The 26,024-nt window shown below is 33.3% G+C and overlaps 1 protein-coding gene across 2 annotated transcripts in view; it reads right to left on the bottom strand.

Moving 5' to 3' along the window:
* The window catches only part of uvrag (UV radiation resistance associated gene), a 225,592-nt gene that overhangs the window by 73,895 nt on the left and 125,673 nt on the right, over positions 1-26,024 (bottom strand). For both annotated transcript variants that reach the window (NM_201069.1, XM_087269117.1), the window contains 1 exon segment: positions 4,230-4,305. In NM_201069.1, the coding sequence (NP_957363.1) occupies positions 4,230-4,305 (76 nt within the window).

Raw genomic sequence — 26,024 nt, forward strand, 5'->3', positions numbered from 1 at the left:
GCTTTAACAGCAACAGTGCTTTAAAAATGATGGATATTAAAACTAAACATCTCTGAGAAATCTTAAGCATGCTGACAGTCTCACAGCATGCTGAAATACTTCTAAAAACTAATCCATCAGAGGTTACAAAACATTCAAGTTAAATATTAAAAATAAAACAAACAGATGACCTAATGTCCATTCCGACTCATCCATATATCTGCAACATTAAGAAACAGTGTATAATTAATAAAACAACAACAACTCATCCATCACAGCTGAAAGTGCGTGGCCAAACCCCCGCTGGCCACCTGACATTCTTCTGCCTTCCTCTCATGACACGAGGACTAAATAAAAACAACATCCAGTCAGCGCTGCTTCAAAGCAAACTCATACACCCCCCTTTCGCTCTCCCTCCTGCCTGCTTGGATCGCTTTCAAACACACACAATTTAATAAAAGATAGACGCTTAATCTCCTCCATTCCAGAACAAGAGCGCCTGTGAAACCCGATCTCTGCTTAGATTCAGCAGCCGGACATACAGAGCCACTGCGGCTACGGCGAACCAACGGAACGCATAAAAAAAGCGGAAAAATAAAAACAAACAGAATTTCATTTGTCAGTTATTCGCAAATCACATTAGGTAGGAAAAAGTCGATTTTACTATATTTAGGGTTAGCGATGCGAGACTTCAGCAAAAGTACAGATCACCTACTAAAATATCCCTGCAGTAAATGTATAAAGCCCTTTTTCAAAATGCTAAATAAATTTTGATGTACTTTAAGATATTTAATGTTCATATTGGAAGTAAAAGTACATACTGTTTTTGTATTTTGCAGGAAATAAATTATGAATCTGACTATATTTAGACTCACTCTGACCTCATCAATTGTTTAGGTGAATCTTTAACTGCAGAATCATTCTGTATAGATCGCTTGAATCGATGAATAGTTAACTGCAGACGTGATCTGACTGTATCAATTGTCAATGAATCGGTACTTTGAGAATCATTCTGAATGGATGTTTTGAATCAATGAATGGTACAACTGCAGACTCACTCTGGCCTCATCAATTGATTTAGTGAATCATTAACTGAGAATCATTCTTTATGGAGCTTTGGAATTGATGAATAGTTACTGCAGACATGATCTGACTGTATCAACTGAATCATTAACTTGACAATCATTCTGAATGGAGTTTTAAATCAGTTAATGGTCTTACTGCTGACTCACTCTGGCGTCATTAATTGATTCAGTGAATCATTAACTGAAGAATCATTCTGTATGGATCTTTAGAATTGATGTATAGTTAACTGCAGAAATGATCTGACTGTACTAATTGAATCAGTGAATCGGAAACTTTGGAATCATTTTGATTGGATGTTTTGAATCAATGAATGGTCCAACTGCAGACTCACTCTGTCCTTATCAATTTAATCAGTGAACCATTAACTGGGGAATCATTCAGTATGGATCTTTTGAATCAATAAATAAATAACTGCAGATACCATTTGACTATAATTTGAATCAGAAAATCTGTAACTTGGGAATCATTCTTAATGGATGTTTTGAATCAATGAATGATTCAACTACAGACTCACTCAGGACTTATCAATTGAATCAGCAAATCATTAACTGGGGAATCATTCTGTATGGATCTTTTGAATCGATAAAAAGCTGACTGCAGGTGCAATCTGACTGTATCAACTGAATCAGTGAACCATTTACTGGGGAATCTTTCTGTATGGAGCTTTTAAATCTATAGTTAACTGCAGACTCACACTGACTGTGTCAGTAAATCATTAACTGGAGACTCATTTGAGAGTATTTCAGAGTACAGTAGCTAAAACGTCTACACATGAAATCAAAATATCAACTTTTTAACTTGAATTTAAGGTTTACAGTGTCTTTCAAATAATATATCGACTAAAAGAAAGAAATTATTGCTTTGCAAATGGTACTGTAAAAAAATTCTATAAACGTTCACATAATATTATGGACATGAACATAAAACTGAATAAATATTTACACACATTTCCATAAACAGACTCCATGATGGGTTAAAAAAATTTTAACCCAAAAAATGTAAACATTGTGTACAGAATGAGTGCAGGCCTAAGACAGAGCCCTGAGAAATGCAGTGGGTTACAGCTCATCTGTTTCGCCACATAGCCACATTACCTAACATTAGCTAACATTAAAAGCCCAGTTGGTAGAGTTCCCGCAACTGGAAAGCCTCAAAATATTGACTTCGCTGAGCTCATATGGATCGCCTTGACTGGTTTCACAAACAATGAGCATAAAAAGTGCTTGAATTGGCGGTCAGCATTTCAAGATAGGCTCAATCAGCCTGCCCTACAGAGAAACACTGACAGGGTTAATGAAGATTTCTGGCAAAGGTGCAAAGCTTTACATTGCTTCTGATTAAGGGGATGAGGAATGGAAATGGTGGGCGACAGGCAGTATGAAGAACATGCTGCGGAGATCTCGCAGTCAGGCTACAAATGGAGGCGTAGATCAAACATGACAGATATATACGTTTTCCCCTCAGAGTTGGCTGGGTTTACATATCGCTCCATACCTCGCACAGTTACGCTAACGTTTTAGCAACACGTATGCGGCTTGTGTGGGTCAAAGACGGACCGATCCGCTCGATCTCTCTGTTCTTTCTGCAGTTTTCTTCAGTTTGGGCAACAGCTGGAGCACAGGGGGTTTGGATTTCTCTCTCAGAGACTTGGAGGAGTGTTAATATTACACTCAAACTGATTAAATAGGAGCTGTATAATTCAGAGCAAGGCTTAAAATTGAAATTAGATTAGAGTGGTGGCTCGTAAAAGTCATGATGTAAACATCACTTCCAGACAACTTTTGATAGCAAAACCACAATTTTTACATGCACAGGGATTGTTCCCCCCAAAACAAAAATTGACCCATTATTTACTCACCCTCAAGTGGTTCTCAACATTTATTAGTTTCTTTCTACTGTTGAGCACAAAAAGATACCCTAGAAACCTGTAACCATTGATTCCATAGTAGGAAAAACAAATACTCTGGAAGTCAATGTTTACCAACTATTTTCAAAATATCTTTTTTTGCATTCAAGGAGGGTGGGGGGGGGTTAAAAAAAGCAGGCAGGAGGGAGACAGACACATATTAAATAATAAAAAAAACAATTAAACTGTTCCATTAAATATGCTACTAAACCATCAGTAGGTGGTTTTAATAAGTAATTGATTATATTTATTTACTGTTTTTAAAAAATACTTTAATAAAACTTTCAATTGACTTAATAAATGCTGTCAGAAAACTGTCTAATTAAGGACATATGTGATCTCTGACTTTAAAATAAAAATATAATTAAATAAATTAATTAATTAAATTAAATGAAATAAAACATTAAATAAAATATACATAAAATAAAAATAAGAAAAAAATAAATAAGAAAAATAAATAGTGAAAAATTAAATTAAATTAAAAATATAAGTAAAAAATTGAAAAAAAAATTAAAAAACAAATAAATTAATAAAAATTAAATTAAATTGAATAATAAATAAAGAGTAGCAGTCAAGTTTTTCTATTTTAACGCCAATGTCAATTTTATTTATAGCACTATTAAACACAACCAGAGGTTGACCAATATGCTGCACAGTACACATCACAAAAATATAACATGGGAACACCACATAAAAAAAATGTGCTCCCTTAGATGAATGTTCTCAAATAGTGACTTTTAAACTGTGATTGGACAGATAGGATTTAAACCATTCCAGGGCACTTCCTTTTATCCCTACACAATGCTCTAAGCAGGCAAACAAGATGGCATGGTCTACTGTGTCAAATGTAGCACTCAGATCTAATAGCACAAGCACAGCACAATCGCCAGCACCACAAGTAAGCAAAATATAATTTAAAACTTTAACAAGTGCAGTCTAGGTTGAATGATACTTTTTGAAACCTGACAGAAAAACCTCAAAGATTTTGTGATCATCTTCAAATCTTTGCAGCTGCTGCAATACTACTTTTTCTGAGATCTTTGTGATGAAGGACAGATTTGAAATGGGTCTATAATTGGCTATAACAGATGGATCTAAGTTAGGTTGCTTCAGCAAAGGATTTACAGTGGCAAGTTTTAAAACATCAGGTGCATCACCAGTTTTAAAACATTGATTTAATGAGGCTACAATATAAGGACCTACTGTGTCAAAAACTTGCTTTAACATCCACCCTTGACTTTGACAGTGAGACTCTTACCTGGGCGATGTTCTTGTTGAGCAAATAGACACCATATTCAAACTGGAAGCGCTCTCCTCTGGGGTAAAGAGGGAACCTGCAAAAAAACACAACAGACATCATGAGAAATCGCCTTAGCGCTCACCTCGCCACCACAACACATGGTTCCCATAATAAAGAAAACCAAGAACATTTTTATGAGCTTGTAATCAGTTCATAACTGTGCACAGGACAGCCTCACTGAAAACAAGAAAAACAGCAGTTCATCTGGATAAACAGCTAACCAAAGGACCAAAGCCTGAAACTAACAACTATACTGATAAATCAACAGAGAGTCAATTGTCCTAGTGCATTTACTCTAACGCTGATATAATAGTCTGAGATCAGTACAATTTTTTTTTTGTTTAAACTGTAAATAATATTAAAATTTAAAATAGCTGTTTTCATATTAAATGTAGTTTAATTTTTATTTATTCTTGCAACTTAAAGTGGAATTTTTAGTGTTATTGCTCCTGTAATCAGTCTCACATGATCCTTCACAAATCTACGATCAAATATTAAAATAAAAAATTCTGCTTCACAGTTCTGAGGAAACTGATCCATTTGAACTTTTAGGATTTTTTTATGAAAAAAAAAAAAAGTTAAAAATAATAATAGTGTAATATTAAACAAAACAGTATTTACAAAGTATTAGTATTTACTTATAGTATTTATTTGTTATGTTTTATTTTAATATGTCCTTTAATAATGACAGTAAACACAATTTAAATGATTCGTTTGGATGTAACTGTATTGGTTTTAACAAATAATATGACATTTGAAACAGCAGCAAATCCTCATATTATAGTTAGTGCTGGGCAAAGATTAATCACATCCAAATTAAATGTTTGTTTTTGAGATAATATGTTTATGTTATTTATATTTACTATGTATATGTGATATACACACAAACATAAAAACAAATCTATTCAAAAGCATTATGTTACAAAGATATTTAAATTCATATGTAATTTGCATCACACACACACACACACACGCACACGCGAACACGCACACACACACACACACACGCACGCACGCACGCACGCACGCACGCACGCACGCACGCACGCACATTTTTTATGTCAAAACAAAAATTTGGACAAATTGGATTATCAAATTGGATTGAAATCAAAGAATAAATTACAGTTTCAACTATGTTCAATAAAAATTGTTATGTAATAATATTTCTACAATTTTACTGTTTTTAAAATCAATACAGTATACAAAATTAGCTTCTTTAAAAAAAAACATTTCAAAATGTATGATTTGGAATGTAATCACTACATATGATAAAAAAAAAACATTTATAGTGTGCTTTACCACCGGTAGAATCACTTTCTCTTTCTCTCTCTTTTAAAATAAACAAGAAAATAACACACTCTCCTCCTAAATCTAGCACTTAATTCTCTGAACACAACACTTCTTTTGTATAATGAACCCTTCTTGCGTGTATTGCCTCTTCTATTTGAATAGCTGAATGCCTCCTCAATTGTAAGTTGCTTTGGAAAAAAATATATATATAGTTTTAACAGTGTTTCCAATAATATTTTTTCTTCTAGAGAAAGTCTTTTTTATTTATTTCGGCTAGAATAAAAACAGTTTTGATTTTTTTTACAAATCTATTTTAAGGTCAATATTATTAGCCCATAAGGGAATATTATATTTTCGATTGTCTACAGAACAAATTACTGTTATACAATGATTTGCCTAATTACCCTTGCCTAATTAACCTAGTTAAGTCTTTAAATTGCACTTAAAGCTGAATACTAGTATCTTGAAAAATATCTATTAAAATGTTATGTACTGTCTTCATAGCAAAGAAAAAACAAATCAGTTAATAGAAATGAGTTATTAAAACTATTATGTTTGGAAATGTGTTCTAAAAATCTCTCTGCTAAACAGAAATTGGGGAAAAAAAAAAAAAAATATATATATATATATATATATATATATATATATATATATATATATATATATATATATATATATATATATATATATATATATATACATATATATATATATATATATATATATATATATATATATATATATATATATACATATATATATATATATATACATACATACATACATACATACAGGGGGGCTAATGAATCTGACTTCGACTGTATATGTCCAATCTATAATATATCTGTGTATGTCAGACTGCCAAACTTTTCAAAAACTGTGTGTTTCTGATGTAAGAGCTTTGTGTAGATGTGAAGCGAGTGCCTGGAGCTCTGGAGGTCTGGTTCTGATCCGCTCCTCAAATGCATGTCTGAAACACAATCTATTATCCATTCAAATCATCATTCTGGCTTGTTTCTCTCGGTCAGTTCTCATTTAAACCACAGGCGTAATCATGATTCAGAAATAGCCGAGCGGCATACAATATCAATGTCTACATCAGAGCAGCAGATAATGAAGGAACCGGTCAAGATGCACAACAGATGGACATGCTGGACCGTTAATGCACTTCTGAAGGCTGCACACTGAAGCGTTTACTGAGAATGTAAGACTTCAGAATTATTGCAATACAACAGGCGTCCTGCTCCAGAGATCACTGTTGATGTGGAAATAACACTCATCGTTAGCTGATCAGTTCATCACCAGTGTCAATACTCATCACTTGAGAACAACATATAAAGAAGAACTACATGTGAGCTACTTAAAAATATAAGTGCTTAATAACTAGAAGTTTAATAGTGTTAAAGGGGTTTTGGGTTTTTTAGATTTAAGATAAATAAATTATTCATGCATTTGTTTTAGTAAAATAGAGTTGCATTTCAAAATGGAGATGTAACTGTTTTTGAAAGTTATATATATATATATATATACCCCCATGATTTATTTTTCTTTTTTAAATATTTTCCAAATGATGTTTAACAGATCAAGGCAATTTTCACAGTATGTGTGATAATATTTTTTTCTTCTGGAGAAAGGCTTTTTTTTTTTTTTTTGCTAGAATAAAAGCAGTTTTACATTTTTTAAACAGAATTTTAAAGACAAAATTATTAGCCCCTTTAAGCTATATTGTCTTTGGATAGTCTACTGAACAAACCATCATTAAACAATAACTTGCCTAACTACCCTAACCTGCCTGGTTAACCTAATTAACCAAGTCAAGTATTTAAATGTCACTTTAAGCTGTATAGAAGTGTCATGAAAAATATCTAGTCAAATATTATTTTCTGTCATCATGGCACAGATAAAATAAATCAGTGATTAGAAATTAGTTATTAAACTATTATATTTAGAAATTTGTTGAAAATGTGTGAAAAAATCTTCTCTCCGTTAAACAGAAATTAGAGAAAAAAATAAACAGGGGGGCTAATAATTCAGGGGGATAATAATTATGACTTCAACTGTGCATATACAGTATATACTTTTTTTACTATAAAAATGTAAAGAGTAAAGGTTAAGGAAAAGTCTGAAGAATTAAAATAGAATTAAACTTTAATAGTATTAAAGTAGTGTAAGTTTACACAATCATACATAAAAACATATAAACAAATAATATAAAATTTCATATTATATAAAAACAGTATATATCATTATAATATTAAATATCAAAAAATATTAATACATTTATAAAAATAAATAAAAAAAATTCTAATCAAATAAAATTCTTTAAAATAAAATTATATTTTTTAAAATGCAATTAAATAAAAAAAGGAACTACAAAATTATAAAAAAAAAATTAAGTAAAATAAAAAATTAAATAAAATAATAAAGTAAAATAAATTAAAATAAAAGTACAGCATGGTGGTGGAGTGGGTAGCACTCTCGCCTCAAAGCAAGAAGGTTGCTGGTTTGAGCCCTTGCTGGGTCAGTTGGTAATTTTGTGTGGAGTTTGCATGTTTTCCCTGTGTTCGCGTGGGTTTCCTCTGGGTGCTTCGGTTTCCACCACAAGTCCAAAAACGTGGTATAACTTGGGTAAGCTAAATTGTACGTAGTGTATGTATGAGGATGGAAGTGTATGGGTGTTTCCCCAGTGATGGGTTGCAGCTGGAAGGGCATCTGCAATGTAAAATAAATGCTGGATAAGTTGGCAGGTCATTCCGCTGTGGTGACCCCAGAATAATAAAGTGACTAAGGCGAAAATAAAATAAAATAAAATAAAATAAAATAAAATAAAATAAAATAAAGTAAAATAAAATAAAATAAAAAATAAAATAAAATAAAATAAAATAAAGAGTCATCTGTGAAGAACATCAAAAATTCAGGACCACAGATGAAGTGAACCGGTTTGATTTTTAATAGCGACTGACAAGCGAAATTCATCAGGAGACTTTTCTAAGAATCTCATATCAAACTGCATTACAAGTTTAGCAGCAATGGACATGTTTGAATCCCATGCAGACTTCCTGAACCAAACATCCTTCAGTTTTATTGCAGAACAGGGCCTGAAAAACCCATTTGGAAAGTCCCTCTGAGAAAAACCTAGGATGGGAAAGGCTCGATAAACACAGAAAGACATCTCTTGAAAATTCTTCTCGCACACCACCTGACAAAACTGCATCCCGCTAATATCAGTGCACAACACCACTGCCCTGTTATTAGAAGCTTACAGTCAAGCGAGAGGGGGAAAAAAAGAGCAAAGCCTTCAGATTAAGCACCTGTGATCAACAAAAACATCACCACTTTAACCACAAAGCTTCAGTGACAGCGCTGTCAGGCTTGTTAAAACACTGCGTTTGTGTGTTTTCAAGACTCTCTACCTATGGAATGTGCTTATAAGAGTCGTGTGAGTGTGAATGTGAGACGCAGAGTCATTTGTCTTTTATTTTCCACAGATTCTGCTCAGTAGGAGAGGTCAACGACTGTAACGGGTCGAGGGGCATAAACTTTAGCCTGCAGGCGACAAACACACATAGGAGCTTAAGGTGTAAGTGAACTTCCGGATGTGTCCTCTGTAATCCGGGAGGTCTTTGGGTTAGTAACTACTTTATTATTGAGTGTAGGTTCAAAATTTATTATTAATTAATTCTGCAATTTAAAGCTCAAATATTAGTATGATTAATGAAGTTTTTATTGTCACGCGATATTTTAGAAATCATTATAACATGCTGATTTGCTGATTAATTATTATTAATTATTTTATAACTAGGGCTAGACAGAATCTGCAGGCATTTTTTTAATAATTCTGCGCAGGAAAAAAAAAAAATTATATATATATATATATGTTTGAATATATATATATGTATACGTATGTATGTATGTATATATATATATATATATATATATATATATATATATATATATATATATATATATAATTCTGCAGATTTATGTGAAATGATTTTTAGAAGTATTTATATTAAATATTCAATATATTAAATAAAAAAAATACCTTTTAAATGTTTGTTTAATGTTTACAATGCAAATCTTCTTATTTGGTAAACAAAGCAAGACTCTAATATAATATATCTACTAAAATACTACTTTACAAACTGTATTGTAAATCAATCATATAAACATTTTCATATTTGTCAATAATAAAACATAAATTAATTTAAAAACTGAATAAATATAAATGTACACAAGTAAATAAATAGACTCAACGGTGGAATAAAAATCTGCTGAAATCTGGGGATTTCAGCGTGCGCAGCTTCCAACTAATTACTATTGATAATTGTCAATGTTAAAAGTTTTTTTTTTTTTGCTTGTTAGTATTGTGAAATAGATTGATTTTACTATTTAGGATTCTTTAATTAAAACTTAATAGAGAAAATAAGAATTTGTTTGCATTTATTTCGTATTTTGATGAAACGAAAAGTGAAGCAAAATGAAACTAAAAAGTCAACTAAACTAAAAACAAAACAAAAACAATAAACAACAAAACTAAGAAAAAAATTTATTAATTGATTTTTTAAACTAAACTAAACCAAAAAAATTACTAAATGAAAAACAAAACAAAGCTAAAACAAAACCAAAAATTAAACTACACTAAACACAAAACAAAACAAAACCAAACAAATCTGACGAAAAAGGATAATCAAAACAAAAAAAAATGAAAAATGATATAAAAGACAAACCAAAAACAAAATGAAAAATGATAAACAAAACAAAATTAAAAACAAAACAAAAAACTAAATTAAACAAAAACTAAAAACAAAATTAAATATGAAATTAAACAAAAATAACTAAATGAAAAACGAAACAAAAAAACAATGAACAAAACAAAAAAAACTAAACGAAAAAAAAGAAAAACGATAAACAAAACAAAAACATTTTAATTTGTTTTTAAACTTTTTTACAATATAAATATTTTCCCCTTAACCCAACTTAATGTGTGCTCAATAAACAGAATGTATATTGAGAATTTATATATGTTAGTAAAGCACTATTTTAATGGTTATTTTGATCTCACAAAAATAAGAAGCAGCTCAACAATTTTCAACGTTTATAATAATAATAAATGTTTCTTGAGCATCAGATCATCACATCATAATGACATCTGAAGAATCCTGTGACAATAAACAATTTAAAGCTGAACATTCAGCTTTAAATCCCAGGATTAATTTAAATATTCATTTTTAAATTGTAGTAGTATTTCACAATTATGTGAACAATCCTTCATCTATTATTTCCCCAAAATTCGCTCAGTAGGAGAGGTCACGGACTGTAACCGGTCAGGGGGGCACAAACTTTAGCCCGCAGGCGACAGACACCCATAGGAGCCCGAGGTGTGAGTGAACTTCCGGATGTTTCCTCTGTAATCCGGGAGGCCTTTTTTTGTCAGTAGCACCTGGAGCTTGAGCTTTAATGGCAGGAGAGTGGAGACAGAGGCAGCAATTCCCTTCACTTCCTGTCTTAACAATCCTGCGTCTCAAACACACACACAAACACATACTTACACACTTCCTGTCTGAGCAGCGAGAGGGCATAATCTGAATGCAGGTGCACACTTAAATCCCTCAATAGACTGAACACACACATACCCAAACCTATTGAGCTCCTTTACTATTGAGACAACAGCCTGTTAAATGTGTCCTGGATTATTTTGGAGACAAAAAGGGCAAATATGCACAACGCAAGAGGAGTTATGCAGAAATAAACACTGCATGAATAAGGTTGCAATCACTTTTCTAGCATGTGTGTTCTCTATATGTATTGTGCTTTTGGCATCTAAGCACTGATAATATATATATGAGCAATATCACACGAGTAGCAGTGCGATACTGCGTTTATACAACAGTTTGACGGCATAATTATGTATATAAAAACAAAATTAAACATGGAGAATTTCAAAAACCCTTTTGTATGAGGAACTACTTTCTTCCGCCTTGGATTCAAACCATAAGCTGACAGTTAAACAGTTGAGCAAGCATCTTTCAAAATTTGGATCTGTAGTGTCCGTTTTTTGCTGGTTGTATATGGGCGGAGTAATACACAAAGGGTAAAGAGGCTTTACGGGTGCTGATATTACTTAAATATAACACGCCTATCAGCGAATCAGATTCAAGAACCACACAGAACTGTTGTATAAACACTAATATAAGGTCTACGGAGACCCGGAAGGGACGTGATAGCGGGAAAAAAAAAAACGGAGTGATTGGAAAACATATTATTAAGTTTTGCGTTTCCTTGCAAAGATTTTTTGCGTTTCCTCGCAAAGATGTTTTGCGTTATCTCACAAAACTATTTCTCCACAAACACTTGCTGTTCACTTCATTCATGTAAACTCTCACGTTTTGCCGAAATTCTCCCATATTTTACCATTCTATTCGACTATCATCCCATCATTAGGTATTTTCCCATATTTCTGATATATTTTTAATCTTGAAAGCCCACTGATATAAATATTAAAATGTCTGCATTCACTTTCTTTACATTAAAGCTGTGCATCGATCGTCACCTTTCATATGCTACCCCTGAACCAGTGAATGAATGTATAAGCGTAGACTGACAGAACCGCTCCGTACAATACCTAGATCAGCTTCTGTGCACGCCATTATGAAAATCACTATCAGCCATTAATTTAACATGTTATGTGAGAAATGATGCCATATCGACCTTCATATCCAGCCTGATCTCATGAGAAAACATAAGTATTTTACGTTTTGCCAGTTTAGTGGCTAATTCGTACGAGTTAAGTCGTACAAAATTGTACGATTTTAAAAAGGAGGCGTGGCACCTAACCCCACCCCTAAACCCAACTGTCATTGGGGGATGAGCAAATCGAACCAAATTGTACGAATTAGATCGTACATATTCATACGAATTAGCCACTATATCAAAAAGTTACGAATTGCTGCGAGATTTTGTTGTCATATCATGTACTACACACTCTTCAGGACACCCTGTCAAATTAAAAGTATGGGTTTATTAGAATGTATGTTGCTAAATTGAGTTCATTGTTAACAGCAAAATGCTTTTTGATTGCTAAAAATAATCTGAACTAAAAAATGTGATCAAAACTAAATACATTTTTAAAGGAAACGGCGCAATTTGAGCAACACTGAAACAGATTTCATTAAGGCCTACTGATGTCGAGCTCAATTTCTCCATCCCTGATGTGTAAGTGTGTGTTTTGTGAGGTGTGGGGTGAGCGTCAGTGTTATTCTGCCATGTGAAAGTGAGCATTTCTCCAGGCCTCACTGTAATCCTTCACATTTACTATAGTGATAAAAAACACTCTCATTTCCTCTCCATTTCTCTCCTTTTCTGTCCGGTCACTCCAACACACTTTTTCACATATGTACATGCACATGCTCTCCCTCTCACACACACGTACACACATACATACACACACTTCCTGCCCCCTGTTGCTGTGTTATAATATATTTGACTGGACGTTCCCTTGAGGAATTCCTGGTGCTCTGTGAACCAAAGTCACAGCAGTATGATCTCACACACACATACATACTTTCTCGCACACACACATACTGGACAGCACTCATTAATCACTGGTAGGTGATGGTGTGTTTGCCTCTGTGTGTGTGCGCGTGTGTGCGTGCATGCGTGCACATGAGATGTTTACTTCATCAAAAATCACAAGTTGAATATACTAGTATTTTATATTTTACTATTTCAGGATTAAAATTATGTGATAGCATAAGGCGATATTTAGTAACTGTGGGCCGTCCATTTAGTAGCATTGTTCTGCTGTGACTGAATAAGTGTCACAAGAAACTGTCCGAATATTTTAGTATGATATTCAGTCAGAGAACCCAAAGCAAACATCATTTGGTCCCAATAATATTCTCAAAAGACACATCTTACAACATGCCATTGAAACAAGCACAGTAACCCACCCAAACATCTAACACAGACTGGCGCACGCACGCACGCACGCACAAACACACACACACTTTTTTACTATTCACTTTTGATGCTTTAAACTAAAAAAAAGTGACTGATTTTATAATTAAAATAATAAAAGATAGAGATTCACCTGACTCACGATTCGATATGATTCACCATACTAATCTCACAATTCAATTTAGTCTCGATTATTTAACAAAATTATCTGAAACAAATTTTCTTAAATGCTGCAGGTTTTTGCAAAACAATTTATTTTCCGCCAAAACCAAAGTGCTATTAAAAAACTAATTCCAAAAGAAAAAAGAAGAATACAAAATAAAGACCCATTAATATAAACAAACTAAAACTGTGACTGTGCTTGGATTTAACATATTTATGTTAAGGGAATATCATCATATCTGTGTTTTCTGGCAAAAGCTGAGGTCTTTGCACATTTACAATGTCCCCTACTGATGAAAAAACTCTTCAACTGGTGACTGAGATGGTTGGTGTGGAGAGGAAAGGCTTTCCTAAACCAGAGAGCAGTGTGTACAGAGGTGGTCAATAAGCCTCCTGCTCCAAGGGACTGACCACTGCCATAAAATACTGATTATAAAATGACTAATTACATAGTAGGATAGAGACAGGAGTTAAACATAATTCTGAAGGTGAATAATTAATATGTATAATTAATTAGTATAAGTATCAGTGTGATACACTTAAGAGATAAACTTGAACATTTTTTAAATATTTCATAATAAGAAGAAAATTATTAAAATATACATACTAATTTGAAAAGGAGAGGGCAAAATAATCTAATACCTGCTTCTACACAGGAAACCCACATGAACACGGGGAGAACATGCAAACTCCACACAGAAAGGCCAACTGACCCAGCCAAGGCTCGAACCAGCGACCTTCTTGCTGTGAACACCGTGTCGCCTGGTTGTTTATTTATTTTTATTTTTTTGATGAAAGCTTCTTTTTGTCTATTTAGGTTATGACAAGCAGAAATGGCCAAAACTAGGACCCACGGGCCAAAGTTGGCCCATGCTAACAGTTTGATTTGGCCAACCATACCATTTGAAAAGAGAGGACATATGGGCAATTATCTTTGACAGAGATCGAAATTTCGAAAATATATTGTAATATTTTGTTTGTTTGTTTTAAAATTCATTTTGTTTTGTAAATAATTCTGATATTTTAAAATGTAAATACTGTCACTTGATGGATAAAGGGCAATACAATGCATAAATATACTGCATTAAAGCAATAATTTGTAGTCATTTTAAAATATTAGGAAATAAAATAGGAAATTACTCATGGAAACTTTAATGTAATACAGTTTGAAATATGTTGGCCCATCATAAGAAAAAATTTGGTTTTTGGCCCGTCAAAACAAAAAGTTGGGGCACCCCTGGACTATACGAATTAAGTTAATCAAAAAACTGTTTCTATGGTAGAATCTTAACCAGAGTATTGTCTTAATCGTGTTCATTTTGGAATATTGTAGTGTGTGTAAACTTAAACACACTCACATTCATTTTCTTTCCTGCTTTAACTCTGTGACATCATCAGGTAAGCACACAAGAGGAGAATAGAGACCGTAATGGGCTTGTGCGAATATAAAGAGGTATTTTTATGAGGCCGGATGTTTGCACTGTGTATGTTATTGCGTGTGTCACCTCATAATCACTTCATGACCTCATATTAGCACATGAGCTCAACGGTCTGTGTTTAGATGAAGTAAAGGTGCTCAGCCAAGCTTTGACCATTTTAAAGGGAACTCAACAGAATAAATGAGCTCAATTTCGAATTTATGGCATATTCACAAAGTCACAAACAGGAAACCAACTACATTCGAGAGCACATCTTTTGATGCAAATATACAGTAAAAGTACTTTAGCACACTAAAATTGACAGTTTGGACATGTTAGATTTTTTTCAGTCAAATGGAAAGAAACATTTAACATGCACTTTAATGGGACCTATTGTGCAAAAATCACTTTTATAAGGGGTTTAAACATAGTTGTGTGGCAGCAATGCGTGAATATAACCAGCTTCTAATAATAAAATGTATTAATTAGAGTTTTTATGATCACACTTGATAAAATCCGTCTGCAGAAACACTTTGACTGACATTCTTCCTTTGCAGGCGTCATCAGATGGAGAAAGCCCTGCCCATCTCACCCTCATAGTATTGGACGTTAGTCTTGTTTTTGAATCTGCCACTATGCTGACACAGGCATTTGTATCACCACCCTCTTTTAAAAACAGCACAACTTCATTTAAATTTAAAGCAACAGTCACCAAAATAGCACAATTAGGATTAAAGTCTGAAACGGGCAGTTTCAAAGAGTTATGAAACATTATTTGTGGGGTATTTTGAGCTGAAACTTCACTTACACACTCTAAAGACACCAGAGACATATTTTAAATCTTTAAAACAAAAAAAATTAAGTGGCATTATACAATAAAAAAAAAAACTAGGTTGCCTTAATTTTTAAGCTTTATGAAATTAACCTTATGAGTAATTTGAACTATTATTATACTATAATATTAACTGACAGCTTGTGTAGCTCATAAAATTAAGTTAGAACATGATCAAATTAGTTTAATAGCTTAAAACTTAGTTAAAGTAACTAAAAACATATGTTGTTATGACTATACAGTGTAGATCCCCTTTAAAGTATTACTTTTATAGCACTATATTTCTTTTTTATTTTTAACAGACAAATACACTGTAAAACATGTAGGGTTCCACACTATTCATTAATGTTGTCCCAACCAAAATCAATTAAGTTAACTTAACAAATTTAAGTGATTTGAACACAAACTATTAAGTTGTCCCCCAAAACAATCAAGAATTGTGTTGGTTCAGCTCATTTTAAACAACTAGTTTGAACAAGCAGCAAAAATCTACTTTTGAGTGCACATCATCTTCATACATTATTTGACAACATTTATAATGTATATTTTCATGCAACGTTATTTTACCACAAATTAGACAATTTTCTGAATTATGAAATGATTTTAGAAATGCTCCATATTCCCTTTGTAAAAACTCCAACTCTAATGTCAAAAACATTTGAACAACTATTTAGCACTGACTTTTGGGCAAAATGTGTTCTCAAATCAACACATACTTAGCTAAATATTCCCTCAATTAGAAAACATGTAATAAAAAAAAAGTTTGCAATTCATTATCAAATCAACAATAAAATATGATGATAATAACTATTCATTTTTTGTTTATATAAACAAATAACTATAATTTCAAAGATATGTTATCAAACAAATACAGAAAATACATTTTAAACAACAACAACAACAACAAAAAACATTTCAAGCTATTAATAAAAAACTGCATTTCTTGATATTATAATAAAACTGCCATTGGAGTGCTTTTTAGTAAATGAGTGAAGTCATAATTAAATAATGCTTCTACAAGCACTTACTAACAATATATCTTGCGTTTGAGCAAACAAAAAATATTTCTGTGGCATGTTTTGCTTTGAAAGTGTGCTTCTGCTGACTTTGTTTAAAATACGTACTACTTGTTGAGCTACATTATATAATGCAAACACATAAGGGAGACTCAAGTGTCCAAACACTTCCAGGGCCTCTGTAATTTACACTACACTTCACTTAATCCTGCTTTGATCATCTTAAACACATCTGGAACAGTATGCAAGCTAACATTCCTGCGTTTCAGTTTTATTTGAATTTTGCAGCATATATAAAGAAAATAAGATGCATAGCATTATAAAAGTCATATTTTTTGATAATTATGCACATCAAAAAACAAGACATCTTTCTCACACAAACTTGGTTAAAAATGATATATAATTCAACATTGATTAAATACTTACAATAGTAATACTTTAATAGTGAAGCAAACATTATTTGCTGAGGTACACCGTATAATGCAAACAAATTATTACGTAAAACGCAAATGTCTAAATTTTTCCTACATCTAACCTTTTAATAGCAAAATGGCATAATAATGATGATGATAATAATAATAATAATAATAACAAAAACAATAATAGTAACACAATGACAACAATAATGATAATAATAACAATAACAATGCTACTACTACTATTACTATTAATAAATAATAATAATTATTATTATTAATATAATAATAATAATAATAATTACAATAATAATAACTTTAAAATAAAATGATAGTTAGCGTGATTCTGCTGTCTTTGCTTAAGATAAATAGTATATACTAAACAACATTATACAATGCAAAAACACATAAGACAATACAAAAGTGTCCAAACAGTTTCCACTAAGTAGTACGGTACGGGTCAGTTTTCACTGTAAAAAGGTACTAAAAGAGTACCGTACCACTTTTCGGGTACCCTTTCCAAAGGCGTCAGTTTCAAATCACAGCCGAGACATTACATTGTAATAATATATACCTACAATAACAAGCTATGGTCGACCCGAGCTCAAACAAACCTTGTCGTCATCTTGATAAACAGCCACAAAGCCAAGACGAGGAACAAAATCTGAAATGTGTCCTGTTGTTGTTGATGAGGCCGTCTAAGCGTGAGTGGTTTCACTTTCTCCATTTGCAATCACTCGCCATGTGTCTATATTGCTCAACATATCAAAGTGTGGATTCTCACATCTTTTCAGAAATAGACAAACTTGAGAGGGAAGCTTGAAAAACCAAAGAAGAAGCCAGAAAAAAAAACAACAAAAAAAAAACAAAGGACCAATTGATTCTTTCAGCAACCTAAAACATGAACAAACTACCACCTTTTGGACAATTATGAGATTAGAATGAAGGAATTACTTTCTAACAAGATGTTAATCTTACATGTTTGGTGAAGAATAAAAATAAGAGGTTTGTAGTGACTGTGTTTCGTCACCTAAATGTAAAGGCCTAAATGTGTATGTATATATATAACACACACACACATACATTCATGCATACATACATTCAGCGCAGTGTTCATATATGTTTTATTTATTTATTTATTTATTTATTTTATAAATGCAGACGTTATGGTAGGCGCCTACCAAAAGGTTACCACTGGTACCATTTGCCAGTGGAGACACAACCCTGATAAAGCTGACGTGTACGGAACCATACCATACTGTACTTTACCACTCAGTGGAAGGAAACTAGGCATAACTTCCACTACACTTTATTCAATCCTCCTTTGATCATCTTAGAACACATCTAAAACAGTATTATGCAAGCCCACAGTCTCTGACAAGGACATCCAAATAAATAACTATAGCAAAGAGCATAAAAAAAAACAATAAAAAAAATTGTTCCCATCCTGTCCTCCAGCCCCATTTCTGTTCTTCATTAAACAGCTGAGAGGGAAAAAAATGCACCTTGTTCTCTTACACCAGCTCATAAAGAAACTAAGACGACAGAGTAAGTGACCCACAAATCTTTTTTGGACCTTTTCAAGACGCACGCATTCTTTAAGAGAGCCCTGAAAATGTTAAAAAGGGCCCAATAAAAGAGCATTGTGTGGCAGATGCTCAGTGTAATGCTTTCAGTGATATTGAGAGTTACAGCTATGGCTGATTTATACAGCAAGTGCTGCCATTAGCTGCGACAGTTTAGAGGCAGGTGTTTGTTTAAAAGCAGAACGAATGATTTATTACTCCAAAACACTGTATTTGGGGAATGTTCTCTTTTTCCTGAGTGAATGAATGGAAAATTTGTGTAGAGGGAATGCTGAGAGGTATGCTGCATATATAGTGTGTGCATAATTATGCAAGTCAATATTCTGATTACATTTCCCCCCCAAAGCACACTGTAGCAATTACAAAGCAAATGTTAATAACTACTATTCATTTTGTATTCCAACAAGCGATTAATTTTTTTTTAAAAGGAGAGTAAGTCAATAATGCCTCATATCTTTATATAAATTATTAAGCAGGTTTTAGTTTACAGCTAAAACAGTGATTTGTTTCTCACGTTGAAAGTCAAATCATAAAATTAATTATTATATAAAAATGCAATATTATAGAAACTGCTTCATTTTTGCAAAAGCAATGATCAAGAAATGTTCTCTGGGGCAGCTGCATGACTGAAAAACTCAGATGAAAATCTATTAACTGCAAAAGACTTAAGTGAACAAAAGTGAACAAAGTCCTGGTAAGGCATGTCAAGTCACTTGGTAGACATCTTGGTAATGCTTCTCAAGTCTTTAATGGTAAAACATCAAATTCTCAAAAAAATGTTTGCCAACTTTACGATTTAATTTTATATTTGGAATCACCAATGACATTTATCCAGTTTGCTCATAAATTTTTATTTTAAATGTTCAAATCAGGATATGTATATATATTATGTATTTATTTAATACATAAAAAATAGCTTAAAGGGGCTAATAATTTTGACCCTAAAATGGTCTGTAAAAAATAAAAAACTGATTTTATTCTTGCCAAAATAAAACAAATAAAACTTTTTCCAGAAGAAAAATATTATCAGACATACTGTAAAATTTCCTGAATCTGTTAAACATCATTTGGGAAATATTTAAAAAAGGAAAAAAAAACAAAGGGGGGCTAATAATTCTGACTTCAATATTTTTCCAAGCTAATACAACGGGAACAGACTATTTTCAGACACTTTCTTTTTAGCTATTTCAATTAGACCCCATCCTGTCAATCAAACTACATAACTCTCATAATAATCAGTAACTTTATCAATGCGCGCTGGTCTTCTGAGGTTATTTCCAACTTATTCCTGACAGTGAATCTTCTTCCAAAATAACAACTTTTTTGTTTACAAGTTTGTGAACGCTAAAGCAGTTCTCATTGTGTGATTTGCTTTTGAATGGTAGAAACAGGAATTCAGTTAAAATAATGTTTTTAAAGTCAGGTGGGACAGACTGTATCTCAAATCTGTTTCATACAGATAACAAAACCAGGGAACATTTGTTTGTGTAGTGTAGCGTGTAGTTGTTTGTTTGTATAGTGTAATTAGTACAAGGGAGATTTCAAGCTTTTTGTACAGTAGATATATTTTTAAAGTATTCAAGTATTCAGTGAGATGACAGCCCCTTTGTCGACCCCAGAGGCTTTATAAAAATGAAGCTGCAAGAACTTGCCAATAGAACACATGCCTGTACTGAGCCCTTCTCCTGGAGAATGACCAATCTACAGCATAGGACTCATACTCTATTCCTGGAGGTCCGCAGCTCTGCACAGTTTTGCTTCAACCTTAATCAAACACAGCTTGATCCAACTAATCAAGTTCAAGACTAGAGACTATTAAGCAGGTGTGCGTTTATGGTGGTTGGAGCTTGAGACCATTGGTCTACAGCAGAGATACCCAAACCATGGCCTGCAGGCCAAAGTTGGCCCATGGTAATTTCTGAATTGGTCCACCATCTGAGAAGAAAGGGAGCATAATGGGAAGGTTGAGGGTGAATGCCTTTTAACGTAACCTTTTTGTTTGTTTGTTTGCTTAATTGTTAAGCTACAAAAAGCAAACTAAAATTAAATCTGTAAAGTAAAAATTGTTATGCATTAATCCGATTTTTTTATGTAAATACTGTCACTCAGAGGATTATCAATGAGCAAATCAAGGCAAAGGCAGGTGCATCTTTACTTGTACATTCAGCACTGAACACCATAGTGTTATAAATGGAATTGTTTATGTTTTTATTTTAAGAACTTCCGTATAAAATGTAAAAATATATATATAATTATTAATAAGGTTAAATATTTTTTCTCTTTATTTTAATATTTTACTAACTTAGGTACTTATCATGGCAACTTTAATGTAATATTTTGGTATGTTTACATTTAGCTAGAGCTTGGAGATGCGCGGATGGGCTATTATTTCATCCGCAACCGCATGACAAAATTCATTATCCGTCCGCCATCCATCCGCAGTAACATTTTTGACCAATTTTTAAAACCGCACCCGCCCGCCATCTGCTGATTGGGCTCTTTATTTGAATGGCTTATTCCTTTTTATTATTAAATTAATGTTTCTTTATTGATCATTATAGAATAGAGAATGACTTTAATGTAGACATGCAGTTAATCCAAACGTGCAAGTCATTAATTGACGACGCTTTAAAGTGACGCTAAAGATACGAGGACGTGTCTTTTCACTTGATTCGATTCCTCGGTCCTTGAGTCTTTTCCTTGCGTCCTTCCCTCGTATCCCGGTGGGGTGGAAACACGAGGAAAGAAAGCAATGAAAGGAAACGAGGATGCACAAATAAGAAATGAGAAGCACCCGAGCTCTCAGAATATCAGCAGTGAACTCCGTCTCCAATCAGCGCACAGGGACAAAAGTAAATAAATAGCCTAAATTAAACGCACTGTACTGTACAACTTTTTTTATTGTAGTCTAATAGAAAACGCATTGACACATCATTCAACATGCTGCTATTTAGCCTACTACTAAATGCCTATTTCACTTTATTTTTTAGTAAATAGATAGAATAATAAGTCATTTAGGCTACATTATAGCCTAATAATGTTTACATTTGTAGTTGTCCATAGCAACCCCCAAAACGTACCTGATTGCCTTGCACATCTAATTAATGGGCACAGTTTTTCGACTATTTTTTTATTTATTATTTTTTATTTTTTGCTGTGGATGTTATTGAGCTTGTTGAAATCGGAAACAACACCAGTTCTGCGACACAGATGAACCTTTATTTATATCTCTATCAGACAATACCTATTTTATATGCCAAAAGAAACAACAGGCAGTAAAAAAATATTAACATAAATATCTTAATGTAGGCATAGGCTATAGTCGCATGCTTTGGCAAACAGTTGAAAATTTTTTTAATAAAAACGTCATATCGTGCCTAAGCCTTGTAGGCTCAGTCACCCCCACAATTAGAAATTAAATTAGAAAAATAGATATGCCATCCCTCTTTGAGCGAACATAAAGTCTGACCAGGCTAAGTGCATGTATGACAGTGTCAGGATTCAGACGGGAGCGCCTGCATAGCCACTATAATGTTTCCTGCTGCACTGAAGGAGCGCTCGCTCGCAGCACTTGTTGCTGAAATGCATATAATTCTCTTGGAAAGGTGCTGCAGTCGTGGGAATGACTGGCCTTATTTCTCCCAAAAGGAAGTAGATTTTCCTCTGCTGATCCGTCTATACGGAAGTTTGTAGAGGAATACTTCTGTACTTCATCCAGAATTAGTGTATCCGATTCCTCCTCCCATTCTGTGAAGTCAGTCCTAGGCTTTTTCGTTGGTGCGCCAGCTATGCCTATTAAAACAGTACAACCGCCCGCCACCCGCCCGAATTTAATTAAAATATTATTTTTTCGTAACGTCATCCGCCCGATCCGCGGCTATAACCGGCAACCGCGCATCTCTACTAGAGCTGCATGATTCCGGCTAAAATGAGAATTGGGATTTTTTTATCCTAAAATAAAGATGACGATTTTCTCATGATTCTGTAGATGTTAAATAAAGGTTAATATGAGTGAGCTATTATTATTGGTATTCTCAAACATTTGGTAAAACAGCAATAGGCTTTGTTTAGCTGTACTGTTGGTTAAAATGCTAAATTTTTTATAGACTTGGAATGGTGGACTTGAACAGATCTTAGATTTGTCCTGGTCACTAATGCTGATAATAATTCTGATGTTGAATTATTGTGTTGGAGACGTGTCATTTTCTGCTTAAAATCTGTCACTGATGTGATTTTCGTGAATACAGAAGACTGGGTGGGTATTTTTGCATTTCGGCGGGTTTTGGATAATTTTTGGATTGGAATCAGTCAGCTATATCTGGCAACACTGTGCGCGCTTTCGGTTTCATTTTCACTGCTAAGAGCGGTTCATTTCCCGCACGGCCCCCAAACGATCACTCTGTGCCACAAACAGAATGTTATTTACAACTATATTACCTGTAATTCACAGCCTATGCAGGTTCTCTTCCCTAAAGTCAACTTTGTTAGTTCATAGAGACGCGCACGGCTCCCGCTCTCTCTGTGGTAACAGCTGACGGTCAACAGCTCACGTCACGTGTGATTTTGCGGTCGCAAATACATTACATGAAGACAGAAATGGCATTTTTGAGGTTAATTATATCTTATAAATACAGCATGTGACTCTTTCAATACCATTTGGAGGTGTCCATGTTGCTGAACAACGTATGTAAAACAATGTGTGGCCACCATTGCTTCTTTCTTGAACTTGAAAATATGACTGACAGAATCGTAGAAATGCTGAATTAAGATTGTCTAGGGGGTCGAATTGGATTGTGCAGCTCTACATTCAGCCCTCCACCCTCAATCAAGTTTGGACATTTTTTGTGTATTTCAGAGTCTTTGGTGTAAAACATTTCAAGAGGTAAAGAATCTTTAAACAAAGTTTGTTACTTGCAAATTATTCATGACTTATCAATAAATACATACACATTTAATAGTATTTATTTACACCAGCGTAGGTGTTTTCAGAAAAGCAGGGGATATTAGTAACAAGCATGCATGTGGATAAAAATGTACATGTGCATGCAAGTGTGTTAATACATAAATACAGGCTTACTAATGGAGAGAGAAATGCACAAGCACACAACAGTGTTAGGATGCCTTTGTTATGTGCATTTGGGGTATCAATTATTATGTGTAAACAGGCAGACAGAACACATGTGCCATGGCTTGTGGAGAATATACATTTGCGCAGGTCATTTAGAGTAGCTGGGAAGACTTTCAACAGTTTCTGGATGTCTGCAAGATCTGCTCCGACCACCCACCAAATGGCAGGCTTTTGCAGAGTTCCCTTAACACTCATTGAAGCCCAGTCACACGCAGACACTAAAGACTGAGGCTTCATATCGATGATTAGAGCTAGTTTGGAAAGCTGAAGTTTGTGCAGACTTAAGGACAAAGAAAGACCTGAAGAAAAGTTACATTGCAAACACCTCTGATCAAAATGCAAATAAAAAAATTTTAAAATGTGCTACTAAATAATAGGATTGAGTTGATAGATGATGGCCGATAGACATCACAATTTTGAGCCCGCATCGTGAACATGCACCTGCCCCCGTCGCAGCAGCAACCCGCTAGGAAAAAATACACAGTTAGGCCCCATTAGTTTTGAAATGGCATTTTAGAACGAAAACGATCTACAATACATCCACATTGGTATTTCATCTGGCATTTTTGAAAAACAGCCCTCCCTTCAACACTATACCACTGAAAATACACATCACTTTGCCTATTCATGCCAAAGTCCCGCAGAAAAAGAAATTGACAGGTGTTCATTTGTGTGTAACTCATGCTTATTTATTTATGATCTGGTTATGGGTAAAACAAAGACCATGCAGGACAGGTAGTTGAAACGGAAAGCTACAAATAATTAATTCGTTATTAATTAATTAATTATTCATGAATAAGAAATTCACCGCTGCCTACAATGACGATGCCATCCTCTATCACGACTAGATAACATGCAAGATCTTAGTATACCAATAACATGCTAAATAGCTTGTATATAAATGAGCAACAATAAAATTGAATGTTTGATACTTTAAATAATCAACATTACAAATAATATATGAGACAGTTATAATATATAGAATAGAATATTAATAATCATTATATTAATATAAAATTATTGTATCACACAGCCCTAAAAACAAGGAAACCAAATGAAAATCATATTATAAAATAATAATAATGATACAATAATAAAATAATAATATAATGATAACAATGATAATAATAATAATAATAATAATAATAATAATAATAATAATAATGATTATTATTATTATTATTATTATTATTATTATTAATGTTAGTAGTACTAGTAGTAGCAGTATTAATATTAACTATAATACCAAAATATATCATTTACAACAAATTTTTAAAAAGTATTTAATAAAACAATTATTCTTTAATTAAAATAAACAAATACAATAACATTTAAATAAATATTCATATAAATGAAATTGGCGAAGCAGTGGCGCAGTAGGTAGTGCTATCGCCTCACAGCAAAAAGGTCGCTGGTTTAAGCCTCGGCTGTGTCAGTTGGAGTTTCTGTGTGGAGTTTGCATGTTCTCCCTGCGTTCGTGTGGGTATCGTCTAAGTGCTCCGATTTAACCCACAGTCCAAAGACATGCGGTACAGGTGAAAATTTTTGTAGTGTATGAGTGTGAATGGGTGTGTATGGATGTTTCCCAGAGATGGGTAGCAGCTGAAGGGCATCCGCTGGGTAAAATGTGTACTGGATAAGTTGGCGGTTCATTCCGCTGTGGCGACCCCAGATTAATACAGGGACTAAGCCAAAAAGAAAATAAATGAATGAATAAATGAAATTTAATTATTACCTCATTAACCTTTTATCATTTTTAAAAAAAAAGTGTATATGGATCAGAGGATAAAAATATCTCATAAATAGTCATAAACGTATCATATATTAATAAAAGTTATGCTTTCACCAGCATGGAGTTCTGTATTAACATAGTCCTGATGATAAGTGAAAAAATATTAACCAATTAAATTACTGTTTGCTTGTAATGACAGCTGTTTTAGATGGGC

This window comes from Danio rerio, chromosome 10 (assembly GCF_052040795.2).
Source record: "Danio rerio strain M-AB ecotype USA chromosome 10, GRCz13ab, whole genome shotgun sequence".
Classification (NCBI taxonomy): Eukaryota; Metazoa; Chordata; class Actinopteri; order Cypriniformes; family Danionidae; genus Danio; species Danio rerio.